This window comes from Alosa sapidissima, chromosome 4 (genome assembly GCF_018492685.1).
Source record: "Alosa sapidissima isolate fAloSap1 chromosome 4, fAloSap1.pri, whole genome shotgun sequence".
NCBI lineage: Eukaryota > Metazoa > Chordata > Actinopteri > Clupeiformes > Clupeidae > Alosa > Alosa sapidissima.
Genome location: NC_055960.1, coordinates 21961100 through 21988978, shown reverse-complemented (window position 1 = coordinate 21988978; position 27879 = coordinate 21961100). Strand labels below are relative to the sequence as shown.

Sequence of the window (27879 nt, the reverse complement as noted above, 5' to 3'; positions counted from 1 at the left end):
CTTCCTCATTTCATAGCCATCCCATTGTTGTGATCAATCAACTCTGCTGCCTTTTTTTTCAGTAACCCTGGAGCTGACCAGTCATTGTGTGTCGACTGGAGAGGCCACTCGAGTGTGCTGCTAAAGTGGACGGACGTCCGGGCACACAGGGAGCGGCTAGCCAGACAAGAGCTCCTCTCCTCTCCACAGCACAGAATCAGTCAGAGGAGTCATCAAGTCAATTGGCTGCCCTTCACAGACACAAAGAGGATACCTAAAATGCACTTGTTCCATCAAGCCAGGTCCATGCTTTTCCAATCAGCTCTTTCCTCTTTCTTTGTCAAACACTGGAGCAAAATGAGATCTTGACCCTATCCTGAGTTCATTGATGATGTTTTTTGGGTGCTTGTTAGTGATAAAGGACCAGGCAGCAGACATTTGTCTCTGCATATTTAACAAAACATTTCCATATATTTTGGGATAAAATAATCACACACCAAACATTTATTTTCTGCATGAGTAGGCCTACAATAACCAAATGACTGGGTGTTCCCTTGCAGACTCCAGTGATGGCTATGAACTCCAGAATCTATTGTTATTCAATAAAGGCGGAACATTTTGTGAATTCCTGTGTTTTCCACATGAGCATCATTCTTCCTTTATCTATTGTTGAGACTACGTGATGCATCTGTATAAGATACTTTAAACATACACAACTTCACTGTGAAAATAACCAGAGGACTTACAGTGGACATTATTCACTGGAATACAGTGATGAGTATATCATTTACAAAAAGACAGAGAACTTAAACAAATGTAGAGTTTGAGTTGGCAAGTACGTACAGTAACGTGAGAGATAACAGCTGGACGAGAAAGAGAGAGAGAGGGGAACAAGGGAAGATTGAGAAAATGATAACGAGATAGTTGCTGAACAGAATGGTACAGGAAGGTAAGCCTACAAAAGAAAACTGATTTGTTGAGAGAGAAAAGGAAAGAAAGAATTAAAAAAGAAAGAGAGAATAAAGAAAGAACTATCAGAGTGAGTTAGTGACTGAAAGAGAAGAGAAACAAGGTGAGTTCAATAGAGAGAAAGAGAAAGAGAGAGAGAGAGAGAGAGAGAGAGAGAGAGAGAGAGAGAGAGAACAGAGCAAGGGAAGTTGTTGCCGAGGTGATATACATGATCAAACACAAACCCGACAATGTGCAAACAACAATTCCACAATACGCTCTCAATTCTCGGGATGAGGTCACTTTACGGAGACATTGTATCTTTATCTCCCTCCGTCGCCACCAGAGAGGGGCTCTGTTGTCTTGGATGTCACACACCCCCGCGGCCCAGATTGGCCAGTGTTGAATGAGCCGCGGCAGCGGCAACAGTGCAGATAGCGCATCTCTAAGTGAGCGCGAGCACTGGGGGGATTCGCCCCGCAAGTCTCCTTCATCCTGGCTTTATCTCTGCTAAATGGGTCAGAGAAAAGAGTGATTAGCTCGTCCCGTTTCAAAGTGCTGCTGCGGCTTAAGTTTCACAAGATAAAAGCCACTCTTCCAAACCGCATGCGTATCCATACACACACACACACACACACACACACACACACACACACACACACACACACACACACACACACACACACACACACACACACACACACACACACACACAAACACACACACAAATACACAAACTGAGGAGACCAGGCAGTGTCACATAAGAAAAAAACAAAAACGTAAAGCCCTGACTCCAGGAGATTTCGGGCGATGCACGGGGAATGTGCATCGAGGCTTTTGGTGTGTTTAGACACAAACCAGGGAGCTTAGGACTTCTGGGTAGACAGCCCTCTGCCTGCCAGTATAATTTAATAGTATAACCTTCTCCTGCAGACAAAGACGTCTTTGAGGATAACACTGGCACCGGTAATGAGAGCCTGCTGAAAAGCACAACCAGGAGAATCTCTCTCTCTCACTGTGTATCTCTCTCTCTCTCTCTCTCTCTGCTCTCTTTTTTCTAGCTTTCTTCTCTCCCTCTCTCCCTCTTTCAGTCTGTCTGTCTGTCTGTCAGTCTGTCTCCTTCCAATCATTTATTCTCTCCAACTCTTCCCTGCTATTCACTCTTGTCCTGCTCTTTCTCTGGACTTCCTGTCTGCTTCTCAGATGACCTGTCTGTCTGTCTGGCTCTCAAGCACATATGCCCAACGCGCACACACACACACACACACACACACACACACACACACACACACACACACACACACACACACACACACCTGCACATATCCCTCTTACATCCTCCAGGCCTTCTACCCCCTGGCAGCATCTAGCTCAGGGAGCAGTACACCAGGGGTGGTCCCAGGTCCCCGGGCTCTGTTCCATCTCAGTGAGAGCACCGTGGCTCCTGGGCTGGGAAACTTAGGAAGCTCTATCCAGCGCCAAGATAAAGCACAAGGACAGTTCACAGCGGAGCGGACGAACAGAGGCATGGTCCGTCAGGGGGTACTGCCCCGCGGTATGTAAGCTATGCAAGCTGGACCCAGGCCCCATAAAATCCAATCAGGAGGATCTCAGCTGGACGCCCTCTATATGGGGATAAGCCTCGGCCTTGCCTGCCCATCCATCCGCTGGATGCCACCAATGGGTCCCTCTGTTCTCTTCGACACAATATGCTATACAGTGACCTGGGTCAGTGGGTCTACACAACTCCAGCATGGCCTCCGCTGGGCCATCAAAGCGTCACATGGGAGTTTTGAAGAGGGCGACACACTGAGAAGGTGATACCTCTCATTCACACATCTCGAGAAGTTACAGCCATGCGGAAAAAATGTCTTTCCTAAGGATTATCCCTAAGAGAATAAAGCACACGGTCCAATGCAACGAAATAAAATAGAGTTTGGCTATTAGTGTGTGGAATCACTGCAAGCTTCTAGAACTTGACTTCAAGAACCTCATCAAATAGTACTTTTCATGATGAAATAACTGCTGTGAACAAAATTAATATTGAATATGTGGATATGTACAGCGGGGAAAATAAGTATTGGACACGTCAACATTTTTTTCAGTAAGTATACTTCCAATGAGGCTATTTGCATGACATTTTCACCAGACATTAGTATTAACTCAGATAATCCACTCATATAAAAAAATCCAAACATTAATGTCCATAGGTAGAGTTATGTGTAATAAAGTGGAATGACACAGGAAAAAAGTATTGAACACGCCTGCTGAAATTTCTTAAATACTTTGTGGAAAAGCCTTTATTCGTTATGACAGCTTCAAGGCATTTCCTGTATGACGAAACTAATCAGTCATAGTATTCTGGTGTGAGTTTGGCCCATTCTTTTAAACAGATAGTCCTTAAATATTGAAGATTTCAGGGGTCCCTCTTGTGAATCCTGATCTTTAGTTAACTGTTCAATTGAATTGAAGTCAGGGAACACTACTTTTAGACATTATTGTTTGGGTTTTTATATATGTGTGGATTACCTAAGTTAATACTAATGTCCGGTGAAAATTTCATGCGAATAGCCTTACTGGAAGTATACTTACTGAAAAAAATGTTGACGCGTTCAATACTTATTTTCCCCGCTGTACATAACAAGTTAAAGGCCCAATTCTTAATTATAATCCATTGTATGCTTAATTATAATCACTGCCTGCAGGAAAATTCTCCTCACATTCATCTAGCAGTCCATCCCCTTGAGTGGCCTCAAAAAACACCAGTGTTAAATGTATCCATGCAGCTAAGGCTGATAAATGTTTATAACCAGTGTGCATTTCATCTGAATAACAGGCTGGCACTGCCCACAGGAGGTCAGGGTTGAGTCCAGGTTACTGTGCCGGCCTCCACTTGGCACCATCACTCGCACCAACTCAGGGCCAACGGGCGGTGCCACTGGCCGACCAGGCCTCCTGGGCCAGAGAAGGGTACGTGGGTAAGAACACTCTGAGCCTCCATACTGCTCTTTAACCTTTGGCATGACTGCTCACGTCCATCACACACCCTAAATACTGCACAGCGGCAGACAGACCGAAGGGGGTCGGACAACAGGAGTATCAAAGAGATCTGGCTCAAGGCCCTAGTCTAGCCAAGGTTTAGCCACGGGGTCTTTGGCCAAGTCCATCCCAATCCATTTCCACTCCAGTCTCCTCTGCTATTTGAAGCATAACTGCAAACCCATCCACTCACTCAGCATTTTTACAAGCAACCCCCTCTCTTTTATGGAAAAATCGTAAAGCACACAAAGCCATGCGTGACAGCCTTCACTGAGGATTGCAGCAGTTCCTTGTAAGACATAAGCTCAGAGTGTTCAACAAGAAGCCTGTTTAAGTGCATGGGAATGCCATACCCCCCCCCCTCGCCATTCATCTGTCAGTCGCTCATTGTCACACACACATAAATTCCACGTCTCTGTCGTCTGTTTGGGGTACCTCCCTGAAAAAAAAAAGGTCCCATCTCCACAGCCAGGCACTTTTGGCCATCAGTCCTGGTCTAGGTCTAGGACACTAAAACTCTAGGGACCGAATCTAAAGGAGCTGCTCTGAAGTGCTAGCTGAACTGCCGAAAACGTCATAAAGAGGCAGCATCACCTTTAATCTTTACGAGTGTTTCAGTCCACAATCCGGCAAAGAGTCTGGGGGCTCCGCCTCTGCGTTTGATCAAAACCATGTGTCTCCTGAGTCGACCCTCGACCAGTATCTGTGATCCTCATTTTTGACCTCCTCTACATAAACTGATAGATGACCTGAGGTCACTAGGTCAGTGACCGCGAGGCACAGGAAGTACTTGACTGATAGAGTGCCATTCCTGTCAAAGAAGCTGCTTTGGACATTAACACGTGCAACATCATTTGCACTTCTTGTTGCACTGGTTGACATTCAAGTTCGACATTTATAGTGAAAACACTTCTCAACAACACACACCGCCTTGGCAACAACCTACTTCATTAAAAGTAGAAAAACCCACATCAAGAACACCAAAATGGAACTAATTTATATAAACACACTTGTCAGAATCACTCCCGCAACTTCAACAAAGAATTTCATCACCTGATAACAGTAAATGCGTGAACGTGACTGACCACCACACACACTGGCAGGCTGGTGAGCGCTATCTGAGGAGAAGAGGGTGAGACACTTACGATAGAGGCAGCCGGCCTCGCCGTTGAGCTGGGACCATCCAGGGCAGCACTTATACACTGTCTGGTAGTCCTGACGGTACACCTGTCTGTAGGCTGTGTAGTAGGCAGTTCTGTAGACAGACAGAGAACCATGGATCATTAAGTGATTAGATCCATACCAACTCAGTTATTTACACATGCAAGACTAGACACAATGTGACTCAATGTCCAAACAGGCTGATATATTGTCTTTGGCCTTTGCAGTGTTTGGGTATGTGTACCTACACATTTGTGCATTTACATGAAAACTCATGGACAACATATAGAAGGACATTTGAGTAGAAATACACACTTGGTTCTGTAGATAGTTAAATCAAGACAGTAGAATGTAATGACAATCCAGGCCTATTTAGTGCATGACTCATGACTCTAATTTCAGAACCCTGAACAAATCTATCATCATCTTAATTCCTCTTACTCAGGGAATTAAAGTGCTACGCTTCAGATAATGACGACCCTGATAGGCAGACCAAGTCCCCGTCTGATGGGGAGCTTGTGGTTTTCCCTAAAGCCTGTGTGGATGTGGGTATGCCTGCGTGACAGATTGAGACAGAGAGTGAGTGACAGATTGAAAGGCATGACTAATATTTGCAGACGTGGTGGTGCATGTGTGTGTGTTTGAGTGTGTGTGTGTGTGTGTGTGTGTGTGTGTGTATGTGTGTGTGTGTGTGTGTGTGTGTGTGTGTGTGTGTATGTGCATGCGAGTGTGTCTGTGTGTTTGTACACGTGTGTGTTTCTGTGGGCGTTAAAAGGAAAACACAAACACTGTCGTAATTAGTCTGACATCTCCACTCCTCCTTCATGTCTTTCATGTCATTTTCTTCAGAGAGAGAACAAGAGAGAGAGGGAGAGAGAGAGAGAGAGAGAGAGACTCGCTGGCGCACTCCTGAGCATCAGTGTGTATGTCCCTGTAGTTAGGCCTTTCAGGAGTCTCGCACACAGACGCCTCTCACACACAGTCATTACTCCCCAGCAGCCCACGGCTCTTTGTTTATGGGCCCTAATTGAAGCCCTGGCCTCTGTTAAAGAGAGCTGCAGCACTGCTGACTTGTACCCCCTACACACACACACACACACACACACACACACACACACACACACACACACATCTCAGACATCCCTCAGTGAGTGCATGGGAGAAAGCCAGGTTAAGACAGGGGTTTAAGATAGATTCCTGGAACACTCCTCAGGGAGAGAGAGAACTAGATGGAATGACAGACGGAGAGAGAGAGAGAAAATGAGAGGGAGAAAAGGAGAGAGGCAGGCAGAAAGAAAGAGAAACAGGTATAAAGAGGGTAGGGGGAAAGAGAAATTGTACACATTTTGACAACAAAACAGTATAAATCAATTCTTAAAAAAGTTTTAAAGAGCTAAGCTTAAATCAAATCATTATGTCTCTGATGGAGATGGCCAAGCTGAATAGGATTACTGTAAGAGTGTAGAGACAGGCAGCTCCTCTGCTTGACCGCACACTCCACCCTGTCACTGCCTCAGACAGTGAACAGGAACACCAGCTGTACATACAGATGCTATGTGCATATCAAACCTTTGAGTAAGTGTAGGCGTGCGTGCACACTTATAAATGGTTAAGGTATACCTGTTGACCATATTTATCATTTTATTATTATTATTATTATTATTATTATTACTAGTAGTAGTAGTAGTAGTAGTATTACAATTATTATTATTTGTCTGCCAAGGTTGTTTTCATATTGTCAGCTCATACTTCAACATCTCAGCCTGTGAGGTCACACTACCAGAGCCACACAGAACTAGAGAAAGAGATAGTGCTGAGAAAGAGAGAGAGAGGGATGAATGGGGAAAATGTGTGAGAGGAAAAGTGGAAAACAGAGGAACAAGAAGAGAAGGAAAGAGGAAGGGAGGAAGAGTGTGTGTAGGAAAGAGAGAGGTAGAGGGAAAGGGAGAGGGAGAGGAAAGGAAGAGACAGTGTGTTTGAGAGAGAGAGACAGAATGAGAGGAGGAAGAGAGAGTATGTTTGGGAGAGAGAGTAGGAAGAGGGAAGGAGAGTGTGTGTTGGGGAAAAAGAGAGAGAGAGAATGAGAGGAGGAAGAGAGAGTATGTGGAGATAGAGCGCTATAGCAAAGAGAGCTCCAGTGTTGTCCCTTGGAGGTATGCGTGTTCTGAGGATGCCTTCCAAATTGTACCTTTCAGGCTGACGCTGAGGACACCTTACACTTAAAGGCCAGGGGGGTGGGGGGTGTGGGGGTTAAGGCCCTGATTACAGAAACGGGAAAAACAGCCCAAGAACCAGAACCAACCTGACACGGGTTTAAAAAGAGCTGAGGTGAAAGGACACAGCCCATGTGTTTGAAGACGCACAGGCAAAGACACTAAGCCTAATCTGTATGGTACACACTGTTAGAGTAAAAGGGCTCCTCAGAGAATGCTTAAAGGTACAGTCTGATTATAAACCATTATGCTTTTTGTCAAGTTTAGTTAAATTCTCCCCAAGTTACTTAAGCTGTCACTCTAATGTGGAGTGTTATAAAAAACCTCCATAGTCCTCATTTACATAGTAGACTATGTAAATGAGAAACAAATTGTCTTCACATCATTGACCTGTTCTACATAGTGCAGGCTTTGGGAATTCCTTAAACTCAAGTTCTGAAGGCATTCATGAGGAAGAATCAATAATTCTTTCAAAGAAGCTTTTCCGTTATTAAAGCTGACATAATGGCCACAAACACATGCGCCATTTGCTTTGGTGAAGTGGCATTGACAACATAAACATGTTATTTAGACATTCATACATGAATAATGGAGTAGAGGACACTGGTGGACCCATTATAAATTGATGCATGGATGACTAGGTCATAAATGGCATTAGAAACATATGGACGGACAGATGGGCATGCGACTGAATGGATGTGCACACATGGACAGATGCATAGACAGACAGATAAATGTCTGGCTTTGCCTTCCCATGGATCTTATTCAGTTGATCATGGTCTGGAGTGGACTGCAGATTGATAAAATGTGATGTGTATAATCAAGAATTAGACATAACTAGATCCAAACGCCCAAGGCCTGAACAAGCTTCTTGAGGAACAAGCACAAGGAGATGGAGGAAAGGAAAAACTCTCTTTAAACAGAAAAAAAAGCTCAGGGGGGGGTAGTCGTTCGCTTGAGGCTGGTTGGGGGCAAGAATAAGAAAGGGAGGTGGGGTGATGTGCAAGGGGTAAAGGGAAGCAAGGCGAGAGAACTGCGATGGTAGCAGATCATCCATACATAGACACGTCATACCTTCTCTCATATCCCATGCACCAGGACTGGCCCATACAGCCCTGCTTCCACACCTTGACCATGCGCGAGAAGGCCTGGACGCACGGCTGTCTTTGCGCCACCAGCTTCACCTCGCGCTCAGCGCACACATTCGGCCTGTCGGGGGCGACAAACATCAGGCTGACATTAGAAACAAAAAAACATTACACCTGCCTAGCCGCTGCTCCGGTACCCTGTTGTGATGGCATTATTTGTAAGACTAATGTTGTTTGTTGAGGATCTGACAGGCCTCTAGTCCTCCTGGGGTTTTGCTATCCTCCGAGGGGGAATTCCTCTCCAGTATTAGCAGAATAACTAAGTAGTACCACACAAGACTCTACCTGCAGCAGGGCTTGTTGAAAACATGGTAAGAGACTTACCTGAAGGAACAGGAAAATGCTTACACACACACACACACACACTCACACACACACACACACACACACACACACACACACACTCACTCACTCACTCACTCACTCACTCACTCTCTCTTTCTCTCTCTCTCTCTCTCAACAAACACAGTCTCACACACAATCTCTCTGTTCCTCTCTCTCTCTCCCTCACACATCCACACACACACACACACACACACACACACATAAGATAATTTCTTCTGTGACTGATACTTTCTGACTCAGCCGTAAGTCACAGCACTGCACACATGACTAATCAAAGAGCCGGATCATAAGTCTGTCTCAATGGGAACTAACTGATCTTTATGGCTTCATGCCCCAAAGCGCACCAGACTCTTTTGGGCACTTTTTTATGGAGCCTGTGAGCATCCAGGGCCAGCTGACAGCAGATAAAGACAGCGCCTGGAGAGGTGATCAGGGGGCTGTGGCTTGGTCTAATCAGTGTTCACTGACTGGAAAGCTGTTCAGCAAGAGTAGAGGCGCATTTCCATTTCACATAATGACAACTCTCAGATAACCTCAATAATGACTGAAAGTAGCTATTAGCAAATTACAGTTAAGTGAAAACAGGTAAAAGCCAGAGATACTTGTATATTCTAAGGATACTTTTACACTTGAATTTAATATTTTTGAGGTTTTCCCCTAGCATTAAATGTCAGATCCAATGTAAATACCATAGCGGTTGGGGGCAATGTTTCCCATTCCGATCTGTCTTCAACACTAATTGCAATTAGGTCTATTTACAGAGGACAACCTAATTAGCAGCATAGAAACAAGGTTTATGGAGGGAGGATAATAATCATTCTGCCAACGTTGCTGTTATCATATTAATAGTATCTTCTTGTATGGACTTGCACTGAGTCAGGGCAAGATTGAGTTTCAACTCATATAGTGTAGTGCGTCTCTACCTGTAGCGTCTAAACGAAATTACCGCTGGAGACATGCAACATAGTTTTTATAAAGTGTGGCTGTGGACTTGCATCCTCTGACTGTAGTAGTCCAGCTTAGAACTATATTTCACGCAATGTCTTTTAATCAGTGGTATTTTAGGGAAAACGTAGCCGAAATGTAGGCTAATCTTGAATGTGGAAATATCCTATATTCTGATCAATTTGTTTCAGCCCAACAGACTGGCACTAAAGAGAGCATGACTGAAACTTTCTCCCCTTAAAGTTAATTCAACTTAATTCGCTCAGACGATGTTTTGATATTTACTTACATGTATGGCATGAGGTCTCTTTCATAACGGGATGCTGCTTGTAGCCCGTTAATTAAGAAAATAAGCACTGTAATGAAAAAGATATCCATTATCACTAGCTGAGGAAAAAGAGATGCGAAGACACATCAACGGTAACGGAACCAAGCAAACAAAGTCAAATCGCGCTCAAATCATGTTGGAAAAGTCCCAAAATTTGGTGAAGTCTCTCATAAGTAGCGCTGATGTCTGACGTCTAGGGAGCAAAGAGTGAAGTGAAGACAGTTAACGAGGAGGGGAAAACTCCGTCCCCCGTAGTCCCCGTGGGAGGCCAAAACCTAAATATCCGCAGGGCACAACTCCTTCCTTAGAAAGCCGGGCTTTAACAGATATAAATTTCCCGTCATTCGTTGACACGCGCGAATCACTTGGTCATGGAGTTCTTTAATTAAGTAGCCTAGATTAACATCCAGAAGACAGATGTAACCTGAATTACTTAACACACAAATGCGTTTAGTTGCACTTTTCCTAAATGATGATACGGTGCAATTGATTTAGGATTAAATAGCCTAGGCTATATTTTCCTTATAGGCCTAATATTTATTTACTAAAAAGTACTTTGTATATTCTGTATCAAATTCCCTCCAACGTTTATTATTTCAGCTTTGAGTCTTCGAAAGATATTTAAATTATAAACTGAGTACAGTAAAACCAGGCGGCTTTCCTTTGAGCTGTAAAAGTGCATTTATTTCTAAGGAACTGACAAATTCAGCAGACCTACACATGAATTTAATGAAACAATGTGCACATGCAGAATTCATCATGTTGTTTTTCCTTACCATACATCTTTGCAAAATGTATTTTTGACAACTATAGGCTACATGATTTTGAGTCTGACAACACCCTCTGCATTATAAAAATATCACAACTGATATAATTCATTGTTTTATCTAAATATGTTAGCAGAACAAACATGAGAGTAATGAGGAAAGGTGAAGCAATTCTGAGATTTGGGCCTAAATTATGCAAGTAGAAAAATAAGAAATGGCACCTCCATGTTACATTGACATTCAGGTCTTTCACTGGAATGGGAAAAAATGTGTATCTGAGGTCATTCAGGTTACTACGGATGTCAGGTCAAATATCAAGGGGTCATGGGCAGAACATAATAGACCCTGGAGGAATGCATCATCATCTGACCCTACCAGGCGTGCATGGTCTCAAGGGTCAATGCCAGTCCCAGTTCAGCAGAACCACCATCGTCAGCTGCACCTAAAACAACATGTCTGCATTGAGGGGAGAGTCTACTAACGCTACCTCATTCTGGATGGCACTTTGACTTTTAAATCCTCAGTAGTACAATGCACTTCAGGCTGCAACAGAATTACCAAAAAAATCTGGGTAGCGGAAAATGCTTGGTGCCATATTCTTGTAATGCCAGGAAGGTCCAGGACCAGTAGGCCTACTTACTAATTTTATAGAACTGGGATGTGGCATGTATTATAAATACCAAACGTAATAAAAGTTGCTGCACATCCTTTCTACTTGTCTTAACACATTGTATACTCTGCAGTATACAGGCTGGCTGTAATGAGCATGTTACTATGAACATGTTTTATTTTAGCTGGAAAGGCAATTAACAACAACATATGAGAAAAGCAGACCCTCTACCCAGTCACAAGCAGGAAGGGGTTTGGTTTAACAGAAGTGAAGAGGCCTGGACAACAGCAGAGGTCAATGAGGTGACGTAAGGACCCTGAATTCTGACATTTGGAGACAATTATTTTTACCTTATGCAGACTGTCTACACAGATGTCTAGGACATGCAACCAAGGGGGAGGGCAGATTCCAAGTCACTGATAATGGACCATTGAATGAGAGGACCTTAGTTCATCATGCATCACCAGAGGAATACTGAATACTGCTAGAACCATTACATCCTGCTCAAGGGAGTCCATGCAGATAAACCACTCTGTATGAGATTTGCATTTCTTAATTTGAAATAATGTGAAAGCAATCTAATTTTGTAATATATTTATGTAATTAGTCTGTGAAAGGCCATGCCACTGGGCAAAAAGAGTAAGCACGTCTCTGCTTCCCCATAAGATAGACTGAACTGAAGAGGTCTTTGGCTGACTCTGCTTAATGGGCAACAGGTAAAGTATGGGCAAATATGAATTAGAACTAACTGCTATGTGGTTGATGGGTCTACAATGTCACAAGCATAACATATGAAAACCCTGGACTTAGTTGATATCAGCCAGTGTTGGAAACCAAAAACAATCAGATCCCATTCATCTCATTTATAACTTGAACATTTCCAGAGTAAAATAATAATAATAATAATAATAATAATAATAATAATAATAATAATAATAATAATACTGATACTACAAATATTTATATTACAAAACGTTTTAGATGTAAATATTTGGCCCATAATGCTGATTGCTTATAGGCCTACATCAAGACAGCATCTGCATCCAATAGGTTGTCCATTTCTTGAAAGACTTTGAAAATCTGAAAAAGCTTAACTGATGGCGCTCCATCTCAAAAGGTTTACAGACTGGCTTGTGTTTTGCTGCCATCTATAGGTAATACAGGGATTTTTTTTACTTCCAAGATTTTACTCAGTGTTTCAAGTTGAAAATGTGAAATGCTGGACTCTGTATGTATGATGTATAGGCTATTAGAGACACCAGCTATTTAATTTGGTATGTTACACTCCTTCCTAAGAGTTGCTGACTGGCTAATGGCACTGAAGTTAAAAATCTCACAGGGGTGATAAACATTGTTAAAATCATGACAAACAGTAGGCCTATGACAAAGTATGACAAACCTAAAAACGATCTGTCCAGACAAGCTATACCACATAACAGGGTAGAAGTCAGTTTGACATTTTAGTATGCACAAGGTAGGCCAAGTAAACATTTGAAATGACAAATCTTCATTGTAGCTCATTTTATTAGACAACGTTTTAGATGTGAATGGTAGCCTGCATTATTCAGACTGCCAATAGGACCTAAATTAATATCACAGCCATATTTGTTAATGTCCTCGAAGCCTTTAATATTAAAGACTACACTACATAGGTCCGAATTATCTTGGCCCTTTCCACGATTAGAAAACATTTTAACAGGGGAGCCATTTGTGTTTTAGTGCCATCTACAGGTATGAAAAATAGAACAAGGAATAATACAATGACTTAAATTATTCCTAAATTGCAGTCAAAGGATTGGAACAAGGATATTTTTTTATTCAATCAAAAATATTTTTTTATTACTGCACGTGTGCCGTACATCTTCAAGAGAAATATATGGACCCTGTACTGTTCAAGGTCTCCTTCCCAATTTTGACCAATGGTATATTTTGTTGACAGCGCTGCCCCCCTACGTCCATGTCATCCACAACACTTTTGAGACAGTCCCTTATCTTCGCTCGAACGTGAACGTTCCCTGCCCACGTTATACTCAGCTGACCCGCCGTGGTTTTATTATGCTCGCTGCAATAGCTAGAGTAGGCCTTTGCTCAGTACATCAACGAGCTTTCACTGGATTGAATAATATAGCCCTGGTCCAACACCAAAACATGTCTTCAAACGCCAAAATCCCGATCACGCTACTGGGATCGATGGCATTTGGGGGGCGCGCTGACGCGGAGTTGAGTGAGAAAATGGTGAAAGCTTTCCTGGACCGTGGACACAGAGAGTTAGATACAGCATTCATGTACACAGATGGACAGGCAGAGACGATTATTGGTGGAATGGACCTACCCAAGAATGGTAACTGTCTCAATTGTGGACTATTGCATTACAATCGTTTCGAGTGATTGTGTAAAGCTGCCATGGCCAGGGTAGGCTGTTCAATTTTGCACAAATAGTAGAATGATTGAATGAATGAGTGAGCTACGAGCTTCTTCAACCAAACACCTGAAACACTTTATTACACGCATGTTCTGTGTATCATTCTGCAATTTTTTCATGTTTTTAATGCAGGAAGCTCGAACTTACTCCCATTAGCAATCGCCTAAATCAAATTAATGTGCACGCACACAGCCATAACCTTTGACGTGCTGCCCGACGTCTGGGGTGATCTGGACACCCGGCCCTGATCCGGTGCGGTTCTTCTAGGCCTAGTTGTTATCTGGATTAGATAGTTAAAGAATTACTTCATAAACAACTCACGCCAGGTTACTTTTCAAAAGGTGACTGCTGCAGTTAGGGTGAAGGGGCCAGTCATGATGTTGCAAAACTAAAACAATAGTCTGAAAAGTCTGGGAGAGTTAGGTTGTAAAGTAATAATAACTCTACGATAGTAGGTATGTGAAGTAACTGTGAGTAATCTGTAAGTAATAAGTACGCAGTACAACAGTAACGTCATTCATTCTCCATGTATTCTTCTTCTCCCCATATCAGAACACGTACATAATGAATAACGCGTTCTCGCCACCTACTGGCGAATGTACAGTATTCATGGGTTTCATCAGGTCCCTTTCCACAGGTGTATTAATTAATTAAGCACCATGCAGTCTGCATTGATAATCAAGGTGCTTGATTTTATACACCTGTGGACAGGGACCTGATGAAACCCATGAATAGAACACAACAGTAGGCTATGGACATTTGTGTGAAAGTCTTGAAAAAGTTTGGAAGGTATACTTCAGTAAAACATGCTAAAAGATTAGAGGTCTTAGAAAGGGAAAAAAATAGTTTGGGTATGCAAAAAATTGTATTTCAGTAAATGTCAAGCACCCTGATCACACTTTGATTTCAATCTTTCTGTCCTCAGTGAGTATCGCAACCAAAGCAAACCCATGGGATGGAAAGACCCTGAAGCCGGAGAGTGTTCGCTCGCAGTTAGAGACGTCTCTGAAAAGGCTACACACACAGTGTGTGGACATCTTTTACCTGCATGCTCCAGACCACCAGAATCCCATAGTGGACACACTTCGAGCCTGCAATGAGCTGCACAAGGAGGTATGTCAGCCAGGCTAGAAGACCATTAATGACCTCTCGCTGACTATTTATGACCATTAGGACCATTGATTGATTATAACCTTCACATGGATTATTTGTACTTTTCAATAGGCTTGTTATAGAGACTTTTCTTGTAGTTGGCTGAGCACCACCAGACATACATACCAGACATGTAGTAACATTTATTTATATTTTGCGACTTTTGCTCTTACCTCTTCACATTCTCTGGCACGTCTTGGGTTCTCTCTCTTTCTTTGGAGAGCCACAGAGCAGGTCAGCTGGAAAGGGAATTTCCACCTCATGGGTTGGCACTGACCAGATAATAGCAGACATAGAAACAGATCTGCCCCAATTCTCATCCTTTGACTAGAGCTATTCTGGCCCAGATCCTTTTATTTGCTATCTGGACAATATATTTTTCCCTGGATAGCTTGTCAAGATTACAGATACATGGCCAAGAAAACTATAAAGCTATAAACTAAAAAGCTATAAACCAATCCAGATTTGTAAATATGTTATAATCCTTTTTCAGGGAAAGTACAAGGAGCTTGGTTTATCTAACTATGCATCCTGGGAGGTTGCAGAAATCTACTGCATATGCAAACACAACAACTGGGTTCTTCCCACAGTCTATCAGGTAAGGGAATAAGATGTTGTTTATTCTTTCATCTAAACTGACATTAGTATTCATTCAGTGAATGGCTAAATCCAGGCAGCTGAACTTAACCTGAGATCAAGACAAAATGAACACAAATCTGGTGTTGTTGTGTCTGTTTGATCCAGGAACATAATGATTTTCATTTAGGTTTGTTCTGAGCAAAAACATATTTTTTCATTCCTGTTCCAGTGTTCTAAGGCCTCTCCTCTAAATGGTAACCGTTTAGAACGTTATGGAAGAACTGTAAAGTTAATTCTTGTAAAAATGACATTGCCTTTACAAATTGATTTATGGCTGATGGCACGATACTATAGGCTTTTTTTCCCCGCAACAGCCTTAAAGCTTGCCTGAATTCAGTCATGGGGCGAGATTTGAAAGTAGGCAATTAGCCTATATATTATCAGATTTTAAATGTCTGTGTCCTAACTTCAGGCACAGAAAATGTCCTTGCTTTAAGACCTGGTGCTACCAACTGTATGACAGCCCTATAGATATTTTCCTAGTGTCTCTGGTAGCCTATGTTATTTCACACAACGTTTCAGTAATTTAGGCTACATACATGGAAAAGGCAATTAGATGGTGTCGGATATGAAAATCCTTTTAGTAGGTCTAGACTATTATTCAGGGGAGAAACTGATTCATAAAATCTGACTAAATTCATCCTATAAGGGGTCTGAGGGGCCTGCGTGGGCAGGTGACTTTCCAAGCCTAAGGACCTTTGAATAATATTCGAAGAAAGATTCATTGGAACGATAAATACCATTATTAATCGGTTATGTAAAATTGTGTGCACGTTGCGTTTTCACTCCGGAACAAGTAAAATTGGTTTTGTTCCCATTTTTGGTTACATTCTTCCAAAAATTGTGTTTGTTTCTGGTTTTCATTTTCGTTCTTTGAACCGTTTCTAATCTCTGGTTTGATCGTTATAAACCTGACGTGCCTTCATGTTCAAACCTAAGCTGTTGAACATACACGGCTCATGTCTTCCACTCAGCACTGATGTGCTCTTCCTCCTTACAGGGCATGTACAATTCCACCACAAGACAGGTGGAGACAGAACTGCTCCCATGTCTTAGAAACTTTGGCATGCGCTTCTATGCATACAACCCTCTGGCAGGTACTGTGATGACAAAATCTGACTTGTGCATTATCTCCCATCGGTATTACTGATGTCTCTACTCTGAATACACAGCCTACATATAGATAGATAGATAGATAGATAGATAGATAGATAGATACTTTATTGATCCCCAGGGGAAATTCAAGGAATTCAATATAAAAGTGAAGAAAATTGAAACAAACATAGATGTCGACATTACATGTCTATGTCTTCGGCAAATGCTGTCGCATACTCTTAGAATATTTTCAGTGCTGAAAAGAAAGTGCCTTGGACTATTATAAAAGCCAACAGTAAACTTAACCTAAGAGTGATGAGTAGAGGAGTCTCACCATGTTCCTGCTCCATGGGTCAGCCACATTTAACAGCACACCTGTCTGTCCATACAGGCGGCCTTCTCACGGGGAAGTATCACTACGAGGACAAAGACACAAGCCAGCCTGCTGGGCGCTTTTTTGGCAACAACTGGGCAGGAGCCTACAGAGATAGGTATGGACACACACACAGGCAAAAACACTTGGATGGAATAATCTTTGCGATGTTTATGCCAAAATGAAAATTAAGAAATTACCATTATCCACATTACACTGCATGCTTGTGGTCACTTAAATTAGGTGCAAGTAAAATTAAACTAACTTCACAGTAGTTTCACAAGTTTTACCTAACCAAAAAAAGACTTGACACTCTTTTGACCTAATGGTGTGTAGTGGATCAAATGTTCCCTTGATGAATGTGTATGCTATTAGATTCTTACATTTCAAACAACCGAAGAGCACTGTATGGGAGATGTACTTACACAGCTCTGTATTTTTGTGTTATGCAGATATTGGAAAGAGAGCCACTTCCAAGGAGTTGACCTAGTTCGGAAGGCACTGGAAGCGGCATATGGCGCAAACAAACCCACTCTTACCTCAGCCGCTATCCGCTGGATGTACCACCATTCTCACCTCAAGGTAGCCATTTTGATGACCATGAGTACACCGTAATCATATGTTGGACATCTTAGCTGAAAAGTCAGGGTTTTTTTTAGATGTTTGAAGTTTTAAGGCCTTTTCAAGTACTGCTTTATTATATATATATATATATATATATATATATATATATATATATATATATATATATATATATATATATATATATATATAAATAAAACAGTAAGACATCTGGCCTGTTTTATTATATGTATGAGTAACTACTCTTTTAACTCTTAATGCCTGTTGTTTGGTAGGGAGAGCTTGGCGATGGCATGATCATTGGCATGTCTACCATGGAGCAGCTCCTTGAGAACCTCAATGCCTCCGAAGAGGGTCCTTTGAAGGTAGAGGTGGTGGAGGCCTTCAAGCAGGCCTGGGACTTAGTCGCCCACGAGTGTCCCAACTATTTCCGCTAAAGGCACCAGGGTAAGCCTGCTTATTAGGGATCTGGGAGGACTGAACTGGACATGAGAAGATGGCCACACACTGAGGACTTGAGATGTGAATCAATTCCCCATTGGTATTTTTTTCAATCTATGCAAGACAGTGGATATTAATCTATTCCTGGTTGTGGAAAAATTGCCTTAATTATGACAAGCTGCAGTTCACAGACATAGAAGTCATTTTAGGTGGCTGCACTGTACTACAGTTCAGCATTGTTGGCTGCAAAAATGTGATGAATTTATGGAGATTGGACAGTTGCTATACAAGACGCTCTACTTCTTTGTTTCCAATATTATTAAAAGTCTAATTTTCTATGGCTATGGTGTGGTTTGGGTATTTAATTTACAGGTAAATACTATTTGTACTGTGATGCCTTCCTTACTCTACAGTATACTCGGTCCCATGCCAAAAATGGGGAAAAACAACATGCTGACCTGTCTACATTATATTTTAATGTATTTATGACAGTTTGACAGTTACAAATCATCCTTTGCCGTTTCAAGATTGGAATTTACACATAATAATCATACATTAGTGGGAATCTCAAACACTGCTCCCAGCAAATGTCCTCACATGTTCCACAGTCCAGACAAGTCCAGATATTTTGTCAAATGCAATAAGGCAGGAAACAAAATAAAATTGAAGAGGGGGGGGGGGAGGAGATAATGTCTTAAACATGTTGAATGTCCATTTTATTCGCTCCCATCATCGTCTTCCATGTCCTCCTTGTCTTGCATACTCTCACTCTCTTCTGATAGCTTCTTAAAGTCTCCCGTCTCAGAGTTCCACATGCACTTTATCGTCAATTTGAATTCTGCCATTTCAATTGCAAAGAGTTTCTGAAAGAACACAAAGAACTCATATTTGACACAGAACCTACTGTATGCAACATCTGCAGTCAATTTAAAGGTAAGGTCTTTGGTCCTTGTAAAATAATCAAATACACCCTTCACTTTGGTGCTCCTGAAGCAATGTTGTTGATTAATTGGAAAAGACACGTGAGGAGAAATGCGCTGAACTTGACAAAAAAGTGCACTGGATTAGAATTAAAGACTACACCTTAACAAATGTCTTAATGCATAATTTCTTACAGAAAGGCACTAAGAGTTTGTTAGATTCATATGCAATTTAAATGGCTCCTGAAGTCAAGTCTTCTGTTCAAGGGAAGTAATTTTTTACAATACAGTCTCGGCTAAGTTCAGAAACACAATAAGACAAGTCTGGGGTAAAACATTAGAATCTGCACTATAAAGCAGATAAAAAAGAACAAGCAATCACTCACCAAAATGCGAGCCTGTTCAGGTGTCAACGTGTCTCCATCTTTGCATACCTCATAGTCTTTAATGAGAGTGACCACTCCTAATAGCAAATACAGAAGTCAATGAGATTACGACGGAAACTTATACGTCTGGTAGAATCACTAAATGCATTCGGAATCCATCCTCCGCCTGACTACTTACCTTTCTTCAGGGCTGTGGGCAGCCCTAACTGTCGTAGCTGGGGCTCCATTGAGTGTGGGAACTGCTCCAGTGGCCCCTCATCTAGGGTCACAGCCATCTGTGCTACGTTTCCTGCCCGGGCGTAGTCTGTTTCTTTGAAGTTGTCAAAATATCTGTCAAAACAGACAATAATCATGGACTGAGAAATACAGCTGAAAAGATTTGATTGTGGAATGTGAAAGTCTTACAGAGGGCTTGCTCACTGCAGTATTAAAAGTAAGTAAAAACTTTCACTAACAAACGTTGGAGTCAGATTTGTACTTACTCTTGCACCTCTTCCTTCGTTTTATTTGTGAACAAGACGCCAACTTCTCCTTTAAGGAATCTGCTGACCTGGAATATGATCAAATGTTAGGAGAGACGATGACAGACTATGTTTCCATGCACACCATATTCAGATTAGGGACCACATTATGGCTATGGTAATATTCAGAATAAGATGTTTTCATGTGTAGCATACACGGAATATTTCCGTTTACGTGTTAATCAGCATATGGTGAATAAGGCAGCGATGCGCAGTAGAAGTAGTGTCTGCATCAGGACGTCTCAATGGTTTCTGTCCATGAATTTCATTCATGACCACAAAATAGGTTCATTAGGCCAGATTACTGCCGCTATTGTTTTGCATTATAGGCCGCTCTGAGGGTTTTTCACTGATTCTTCATCTGTTCGCTGTGCACGCAAACCTGCGTCTGAGCATTACGATGCTTTCCCCCATCCAAAAATTCTAACTTTCAGGTTTTAATGGATAAATTGACCCCGTCTTCACTCTAGAAGTGCAAACTTTTTGCCACTCTTTTCGCTATGTTAGCAACGTGTCAGGGCATCAAAGCAAGCTACCAAAATTCCTTGCACGAACACGCGCAGACGGAATTTAATATTCTGAAAAGGGCATTTTCCGACTAGCGTGTTTCGATGTCACAATATTCCGGTTAAAAGAGGCATATGCTAGGGGTGTTCTTCCGGTTTTTAGTATTCAGAATATTACCTTATTTGGGTTATGGCAGCTGGAATAAGGTGTTTACACGACTCACGCGTAATCGGAATATTGTCATTATTCAGAATAAAACTGGAATATGGTGTGCATGGAAATGTAGTCAATGTTACACAGGACATGAATCACAATGAATTAGATCACAGTCTGGAAACTTTAAAGTGCATCATCCAGACACTGTAAAACATGTTTACCTTATGTAGGTTGTCCTTGTATTCATCTGTTGGTCCTCTACCCAAAGCAATCATCATGACTTTGTTCTTCCCAAAGAAGAACCTGAAATCGAAAATCCACAACAGGTGATACAATGCTGGCCATTGGTGTAGTGTGTAGAGTACCTGAAAACTGGATGAGCCACACTTTCCCAGGGGAAGCAATCTTACCGACTGTGTTTCCACGATGTCCTTATGTCTTTCAATTTGTTGTTCCTCATGTTTTCCACAGAGAAGATGAAAACGTTTCTGTATATGTCCACACATTTCCGCAACTGAAGAGCCATGCAACATTAAGAGTTAGGAAACCAAATCAAACCAATCCCATGAATGTTAAGATAACCCGTACAAAAATAACTGCAGTTTTGAACGTGTCAAATCTGCACTGCACAAGTTTTTGAGGAATTCCTTGCAGTTCATATGCATGCAGTATTTTCGACATGAAAATGAATTGTACCGCATTGCACTTCAGAAAACAACTGCAGTTATTTCTTGTAAGGGAATGAGAAAAAAAGAATACACACCTCTTCAATTAAAGTCTGTTTCAATTCCAGCCCCTTCTTGGCTGTTTTCGTTAAAGATACTGTAAAAGAGGAAAACGGCATTCTCCATCACTTTGCAATGGCAACATACTCAGCTTGAGGATCTGGCTAAAGTTAAAGCCAATTATCTAAACTTGAATTTCCCCTGGGGATCAATAAAGTATCTATCTATCTATCTATCTATCTATCTAAACGAATAACATGATCCTACCATATCTACATTTCTCACTGTACTTAGCTACAAGGGATGCCAACTGATAATATAACAGGTCGCCGTGGTATCAGTGTAGTAGGTTACACATATATCAGAGGCTACACCAATAAATGCCAATTTCAGGCAGGGTTGACCGACAAAGACAGAACGGATCAACATGTAATGTTTATTACAAAAGTATTGGGAGGCTAATGTTAAAGGGTAAAGACAACTATGCTAATGTTGCTATAAAATCGAGCTCTTTTGCAATGGTTTAAAGCGTAATTGTAATCATAGTCTTATTACATTAATACATATAGAATTGCATCGTTGTAACTTGTTGACAACTCTAAAAACTACCACAATAACTTCAACTATCTTACTTTTCTTATCCCTCTTCGACTTCGGCATGGCTCTCACGTTGTAGTCGCAGTAGCTGTGGTAGGACCCCAAATGTTTCTATTAGTCTTCCTAGTTTTTCACGGAGCGCCTGTCTAAAAATAAAAGCAAACTGGATAAAAGATACATTTCACATTTGATTCAATAAAATATGTTACATATAAATATTACACGTTTTAGTTAGTTTATAATTACAGTGACTTTACAGTGTAATTATAGTTTGTATGGACTGATTGTCTCTTACACGAATGAAAAGATGAGTCAGGCTAAAAATTGGGCACACCATCTCGAGACAGAGGCATATGTGTTGCGATTCTTCTTTTCTCCACTAAGTGGTACAGTTGTGCTGTTTAAATATTTTATACATTTCAGGTAATTGCCTATATGGTCTGCTGAGCACGCAGTCCCAGAATTGAGATTGATTGACTACGATGGCCTATAAATTCTATTCATGTTATTTGTGTGACACTTATCGATATGGCCTGCAGTCTATTGTGAGGCAAAATCGGTCCGAAAAAATCAGTATTTTTGGTGTTATTGCACTACTGCATTGCAATAACACAGATCACAGACTGTAAAAATAAACCAAAACCAAGCATACACACACTCTCTCTCTCTCTCTCTCTCTCTCTCTCTCTCTCTCTCTCAAACACACACACACACACACTTCAAACATATTTGAATAATAATAAGACATAAGACATAATATTATGTATTTGTATACCCTAGATTGTTGTGGCACATCTGTTTTTTGTTAATATGCCTGTTTGATGCGATTCACCCTGAGAGAAATACAGACAGAAAAAATGTGCTGACTGACAGTCACGGACTTGCCCTGCACCTTTAGAAAACATAATCCCTTGAGGGGTTGTCAAGCCTTCACCATGAGAGCTTTCACAGGAAAAGAAATTAAACTGTCAAAACACTTCCCCTCTGGTTTCTGACACTGCCACTCTTGCCACTTCAAAACAGCTGTAAAACAGCATTTCAGTCCCTTACTGTAGTGTATTATTGCAGCTGTCAAATACCCCTACCACACATCAGACTTAGGTCTATAGGTCTACAGGCCTGACCAACACACTTTGATCTCATGATGGTTATAGCTAATGTCATCATGACATTAGATACACTGACACAATGATTTATGAGTGCAATGACACCACAAAATAGAACCAAATACTCAATATCGTCAACAAGTCAACATTACTATTATGTTTATTTTAACATGACATATCCTGTTGTGCCATCTTAAGTCCAGCTGGACATCCTGGAAGAGGAAAATCCAGAAAGTGAAAGCCCTACCATACATTGGTTCTGTCTGTGCACTTAATGCAAGAGATTTCACAAATATGCTCCTCTACCTGGCTGAGGGGTTCTGTTAATTTGAATCAGCTAGTATGTGAACAGTTGGAACAAGTATGGGGTAGTAGTACCTTTACTTTCTGAAGCTGGGATGTCCACCTCTGTGGAGCTCTAACTCACTGTTAACCATAGCCATCGATGGATCTGAGCCAACAACCTTTATCTGTGGTCAATTTATTTTTCATCTACCTATATCCTTAACGAAAATTTAGGCTACACAACACTATTTCTATAAAGTTCATTTTCTTAATTAAGCTACTGTACAACTTTAAATCTGGTCAAATCCCTTCCAAAATGTCATTCTCACACAAAGATAGCCTATGTATTGTAATCTACAGATTTAATGAGTTCTGGGCTAGAATGCAAACTACTGTAGGCCTTCAAGAAGCTAAATTACCTAAAGGGATTGTGTAATTCTTTCTTAATCTGCACACTTTGTTCTCGAATGTAAAACCCTTCATTTACTAAATGGGTCGCCTGCTAGCAATACTCATTCCATCTGCAAGTAAACAAAGTATTAAGAGATTTCAAAATCTGTGTTTGTTGCAAAGCTTGAGAATGGAGATGTAGGCTAACTGAGGCAAAAGCACAGTCCTAACAGAGCTGCCAACTTTTCAAAAATCCTTGGAGTGAGATTTGTTGGGGCATACCAAAATTTTGCCGCATATGGCTCGTTCAGCATTATTACTGTAAAAAATAAAAGATACAAAATTATACCATTTCATACCATCAGTGGTTTGTGTTGGGACCAGGGTTAAATAAGTAAGTATAAGTATATCCCGTGAGGGAAATTTGGTCTTTGCATTTATCCCAATCTGTGAATTAGTGAAACACACAGTGAACAGAAGCACACACTAATCCCGGCGCAGTGAGCTGCCTGCTACAACAGCAGCGCTTGGGGAGCAGTGAGGGGTGCCTTGCTCAAGGGCACTTCAGCCATTCCTACTGGTCCGAAGCGCTAACCAGTAGGCCGACCCTTAAATTAACATTAGATCCAAAAGGATCTACAACCACTGAAATGCTAAAGAATGCACCACTGATTAACATAAGTTGTAAGCCTTACCAAACAAAATAAATAGAAATAAACATTTTTGGTTATTGGCTGAACCCGCGTTCATGATGTTGTGTATCGTATGGGAGTCCGGGGGCATGCTCCCGCGGAAGAAAATGTTGTATATTTTAACATTTAAATGTATCAATCTGATGCAGTTTTGAAACACAATTCAGAGGACAGACTTGCTTATTTTTTTATCTATGGATCGAAAAATTTGTGCTGTAGCCTAAGCCAAAGTTATGAGTTTCACTTATGGTCAAAAATAGTATACATTTCAGCACTCCATGAAATTATGCAGAAGTGGTCAGTGGTGTTGTTCAGCTTGTCAGCTTTCAAGAATCTGACAGTGCAGAAACGGCAAACTGGAATGATCCTCTGCTTTCTTTCCTCATCCTTTCACCCAGTGAAGTTATGGATCAATATAGCCATTTAATTTTGACATGCAACATTTACCGGTTGAAGCCTTTCACACCTCTATGACCTAGCAGGTGTTGAAATACCTTTAATCTGTAGGCCTAATATGACTTGCATGTCCATGCATAAACTCAGGGTTTGAATGTGAGGTAAATGCTACACTTTTATGATGAAATACATAAAAATACATTTTACTTTTTCACTAGGTATTTAAAACGACTTCAATGTCCCATTTAGAAGTCTAGTCAGGAATGGGATGGGAGACTCTCTATATCTCTATTCTTGGATGGGGGGGGGGGGTTAAAAGGGGAATCAAAGAGGTGCATGCAAAGTCTCTGCATTATTTGTTTCTTCTCTCTTTAATAGACTATACGTATCTCTTAAAGGTGCCATGTGTAATGTCTGCTGAAAAATTATTTCATACTCCACATTTCATAAAAAATGGAGGCAGTATAACTCCATTTTTTCCAGAAAGTAAGATGGTCTACCCTAGAGTAACAACCGGGAAACGTGTCTTGCAGTTGGCGGTTATGTTGCCCGCATACTGCCTCCCATGGCCGAAACACCTGTCGGGCTGTGGCTAGTAATTTAGCATGCTAATTCAGGTTGATATATCTGCAGCACTATACCTTGTCATTTTTTTAATGACATCATCGCCCTTATTTCTTCTCATTCTTTTGATGCGTGTAGCTCATTTTTTGGATATTTTTACCTCAATTCTTACACATGGCACCTTTAATTGATTAATTACCTATTACCCACTGATTCTACACAGCAGATGCAGGCCAGCAGGCTGACAGAGAGAGAGAGAGAAAGAGAGAATGGTAGAGGGAGAGAGAGAAAGGGAGGGAGAGAGAGAGACAATAACAATATATAGGTCATCACACAAATTTATACTAAACATATAATTTAACTTCAGCTCTGTGCATATGAAAAAAGGCCTCAGGCCCAGATCCAGCCCAGAGACTGTTGCTATCCATACTAGTTGTATTGCTTGTCTTCAGGTGGTTCCTAATGAATGCATGGCTAAGTCCATGTCTTACCATTTTGTTTTGTGTTTATTGTTAGAGGTTGGTATCTTTTGTTTTATTTGTTTATGGAAAAACAGTCTGTGTTTTCATGTCACACATGAGCTGAAGGTCATTTGTGTGTCCACGTACTGCATTGTATGGCAACCTGACACACATCACCTATGATAACAATCACATAATGTCTGTTGCTGTCGAGGCACAGTAAGGATTACTTTTCATATTTGGAACACTGTCCTGTAACCTTGCTAACTGAATGTAACTGACGCAGCAGACCTATTCTGACATTTGTAAGTGTGTTTAACAGACCTGTGGATTAGACATCCCAATACCCAAGTCTAGGGGATTTCCTCATGGCCATGTGTCAGTTCACACCATGCATCACCTCAGATGTTGCTCAACCAACCGAGAACGAGGGTTACTGTCAGCAACATCAGGATCATACAGCTCATAACGAAGTCAGACCTTGGTAAACATTCTTCTCTCCTTTCAGTGAAAAACAGACAAACACTGAGATTATTCTTCATTGGTCAAATGCTGAGATTATTTTTCTCAGCATTTGTGCATGCATTTTCCAACTTCACATGGATTTAGTGCACAGATTCGCCTAAAGTAGCGTATCCAGGAGACACTGACAGTGACCAGTCTCTATTAGGTTTGTGAATGCAGGTTAGTGACCAATGAAGGAAATAGGTGCAGTTAACTGAATATTACATACATTATACTGACTCAAAGGTATAGCCACCATGAGTAGCCTACTCGACTGTGGTGTCATTAAAGTATGATGACACATTGTAGGCTAGAAAATTGCCACTGTTAATTTTGCTCTGACTCTAACCACAATTCTGTCAGACCTGACAAACTTTTGAATCTGGCCAAGTTCTTGTCCAATTTGTCATGCAACTTGAGCAGGTTCACGACACCCGATTAGAAGATGCAACAATTACTGCTCAGGTCCGATTGGATTAGCATATCAGAACTGTTTAACTGGCAGTGTGGGCACTTGGGACGTTTACTGTGAGCACAGTAGTGAGAGTAAACATGTTTTATGACACTAAGAAAAAATTATGGCTACCCACTGCACAGCTTTAATGTTGAGGACTGAGCAGCAGCTGTAGTTTTCGTTAATGCTCAACATTTGAGTAGATCAATAATATGCTAAATACTAAACTTTTTATCGATGACATCTGCTTTGATTGTAGCTATAACTTTTTCAGTTGTGTCTTGTATGTCTGCATAGCTTTTCAATTCACCACCAAAGTGAGTTGAACTGGCAAACTCCATGGACTGTCACGTCTAAATATAAATGTAGGCCTACTACAGCCTACTGAGTAAAGTGGGAAACATTTTTGTTAGTTGCTCAATAAAGATCAAAGCCATAAAAACTGATGGAAGATATAGGGAAAGATGCACTACACCTATAGCAGTCTTGAACTGACTCAACAAAGATAAGGCTCAAACAAAGATAAGGCTCAAAGCGTTCTTCCTGTACCTCTCAAACAAACAGTAGACCTCAAAGAGATAATAAAGCTTGTTGCTCTGACTGGATGCCAACCAGATGGTGGGGACACCTTGCAGGAAATGGGTCTGTCTCAAGTTCTGCATCATCTGCCCTGACTGAGCGTTACCTCTGAAAAGGATTTGAAGGAGTCTATCAGACCAATAACTGACATCAGTAAGGAGTTCTCAAATGAGGGTGTAAAGCAGAAAACAACAAAGCAAGAAAGTGAAGTTCTACTCCAATCTGCTGACAGGCTTTCAGGACCCACCTGCTCCCAGTGTAATGTACAAATACAGTAGTTGAGAGTTGAGACCGTTCTCAAAGGCATTCAGAGTCTCTTGCAGCATAAGGTGAGACCTTGGCAAACATTACAACAATCTTCTTACTGAGTTTCTACTTCTGTAAATGAATCACTTTGAGTGAGTTTAGCAAGAATGGATTTGTTTCATAGGCATATACATATATTGCCA

The 27879-nt window shown here is 41.3% G+C and overlaps 3 protein-coding genes across 4 annotated transcripts in view; 1 reads left to right on the top strand and 2 right to left on the bottom strand.

Annotated features, from left to right (window-relative positions):
• Positions 1-17205, bottom strand: part of megf6b (multiple EGF-like-domains 6b) — a 103909-nt gene extending 86704 nt beyond the window's left edge. The window contains exons 1-3 of one of the 2 annotated variants that reach the window (XM_042088401.1): positions 17126-17205; positions 8415-8549; positions 5112-5221 (exon numbers count right to left, since the gene is read on the bottom strand). In XM_042088401.1, coding sequence (XP_041944335.1) covers positions 5112-5221; positions 8415-8549; positions 17126-17154 — 274 coding nt within the window. In that variant the 5' untranslated portion in view covers positions 17155-17205. Of the gene's footprint in view, positions 1-5111; positions 5222-8414; positions 8550-10067; positions 10299-17125 lie in introns of those variants that run through there. The other variant, XM_042088402.1, reaches the window with a different exon arrangement.
• Positions 13485-18527, top strand: akr7a3 (aldo-keto reductase family 7, member A3 (aflatoxin aldehyde reductase)). The gene is made up of 7 exons (XM_042088410.1): positions 13485-13824; positions 14831-15018; positions 15551-15655; positions 16697-16793; positions 17183-17282; positions 17617-17746; positions 18022-18527. The coding sequence occupies exons 1-7, from the start codon at positions 13539-13541 to the stop codon at positions 18181-18183; spliced, it is 1068 nt and encodes a 355-aa protein (XP_041944344.1). The 5' UTR covers positions 13485-13538; the 3' UTR covers positions 18184-18527.
• A 114-nt stretch (positions 18528-18641) lies between these two features.
• Positions 18642-22143, bottom strand: mrto4 (MRT4 homolog, ribosome maturation factor). Its single transcript, XM_042088411.1, has 8 exons — positions 22035-22143; positions 21441-21499; positions 21088-21191; positions 20899-20980; positions 19976-20043; positions 19672-19823; positions 19494-19570; positions 18642-19050 (listed from the first exon to the last, which is right to left on the bottom strand). Exons 1-8 carry the CDS (start codon positions 22060-22062, stop codon positions 18904-18906), a joined length of 717 nt encoding a protein of 238 aa, XP_041944345.1. The 5' UTR covers positions 22063-22143; the 3' UTR covers positions 18642-18903.
• Positions 22144-27879: the final 5736 nt, after the last annotated feature.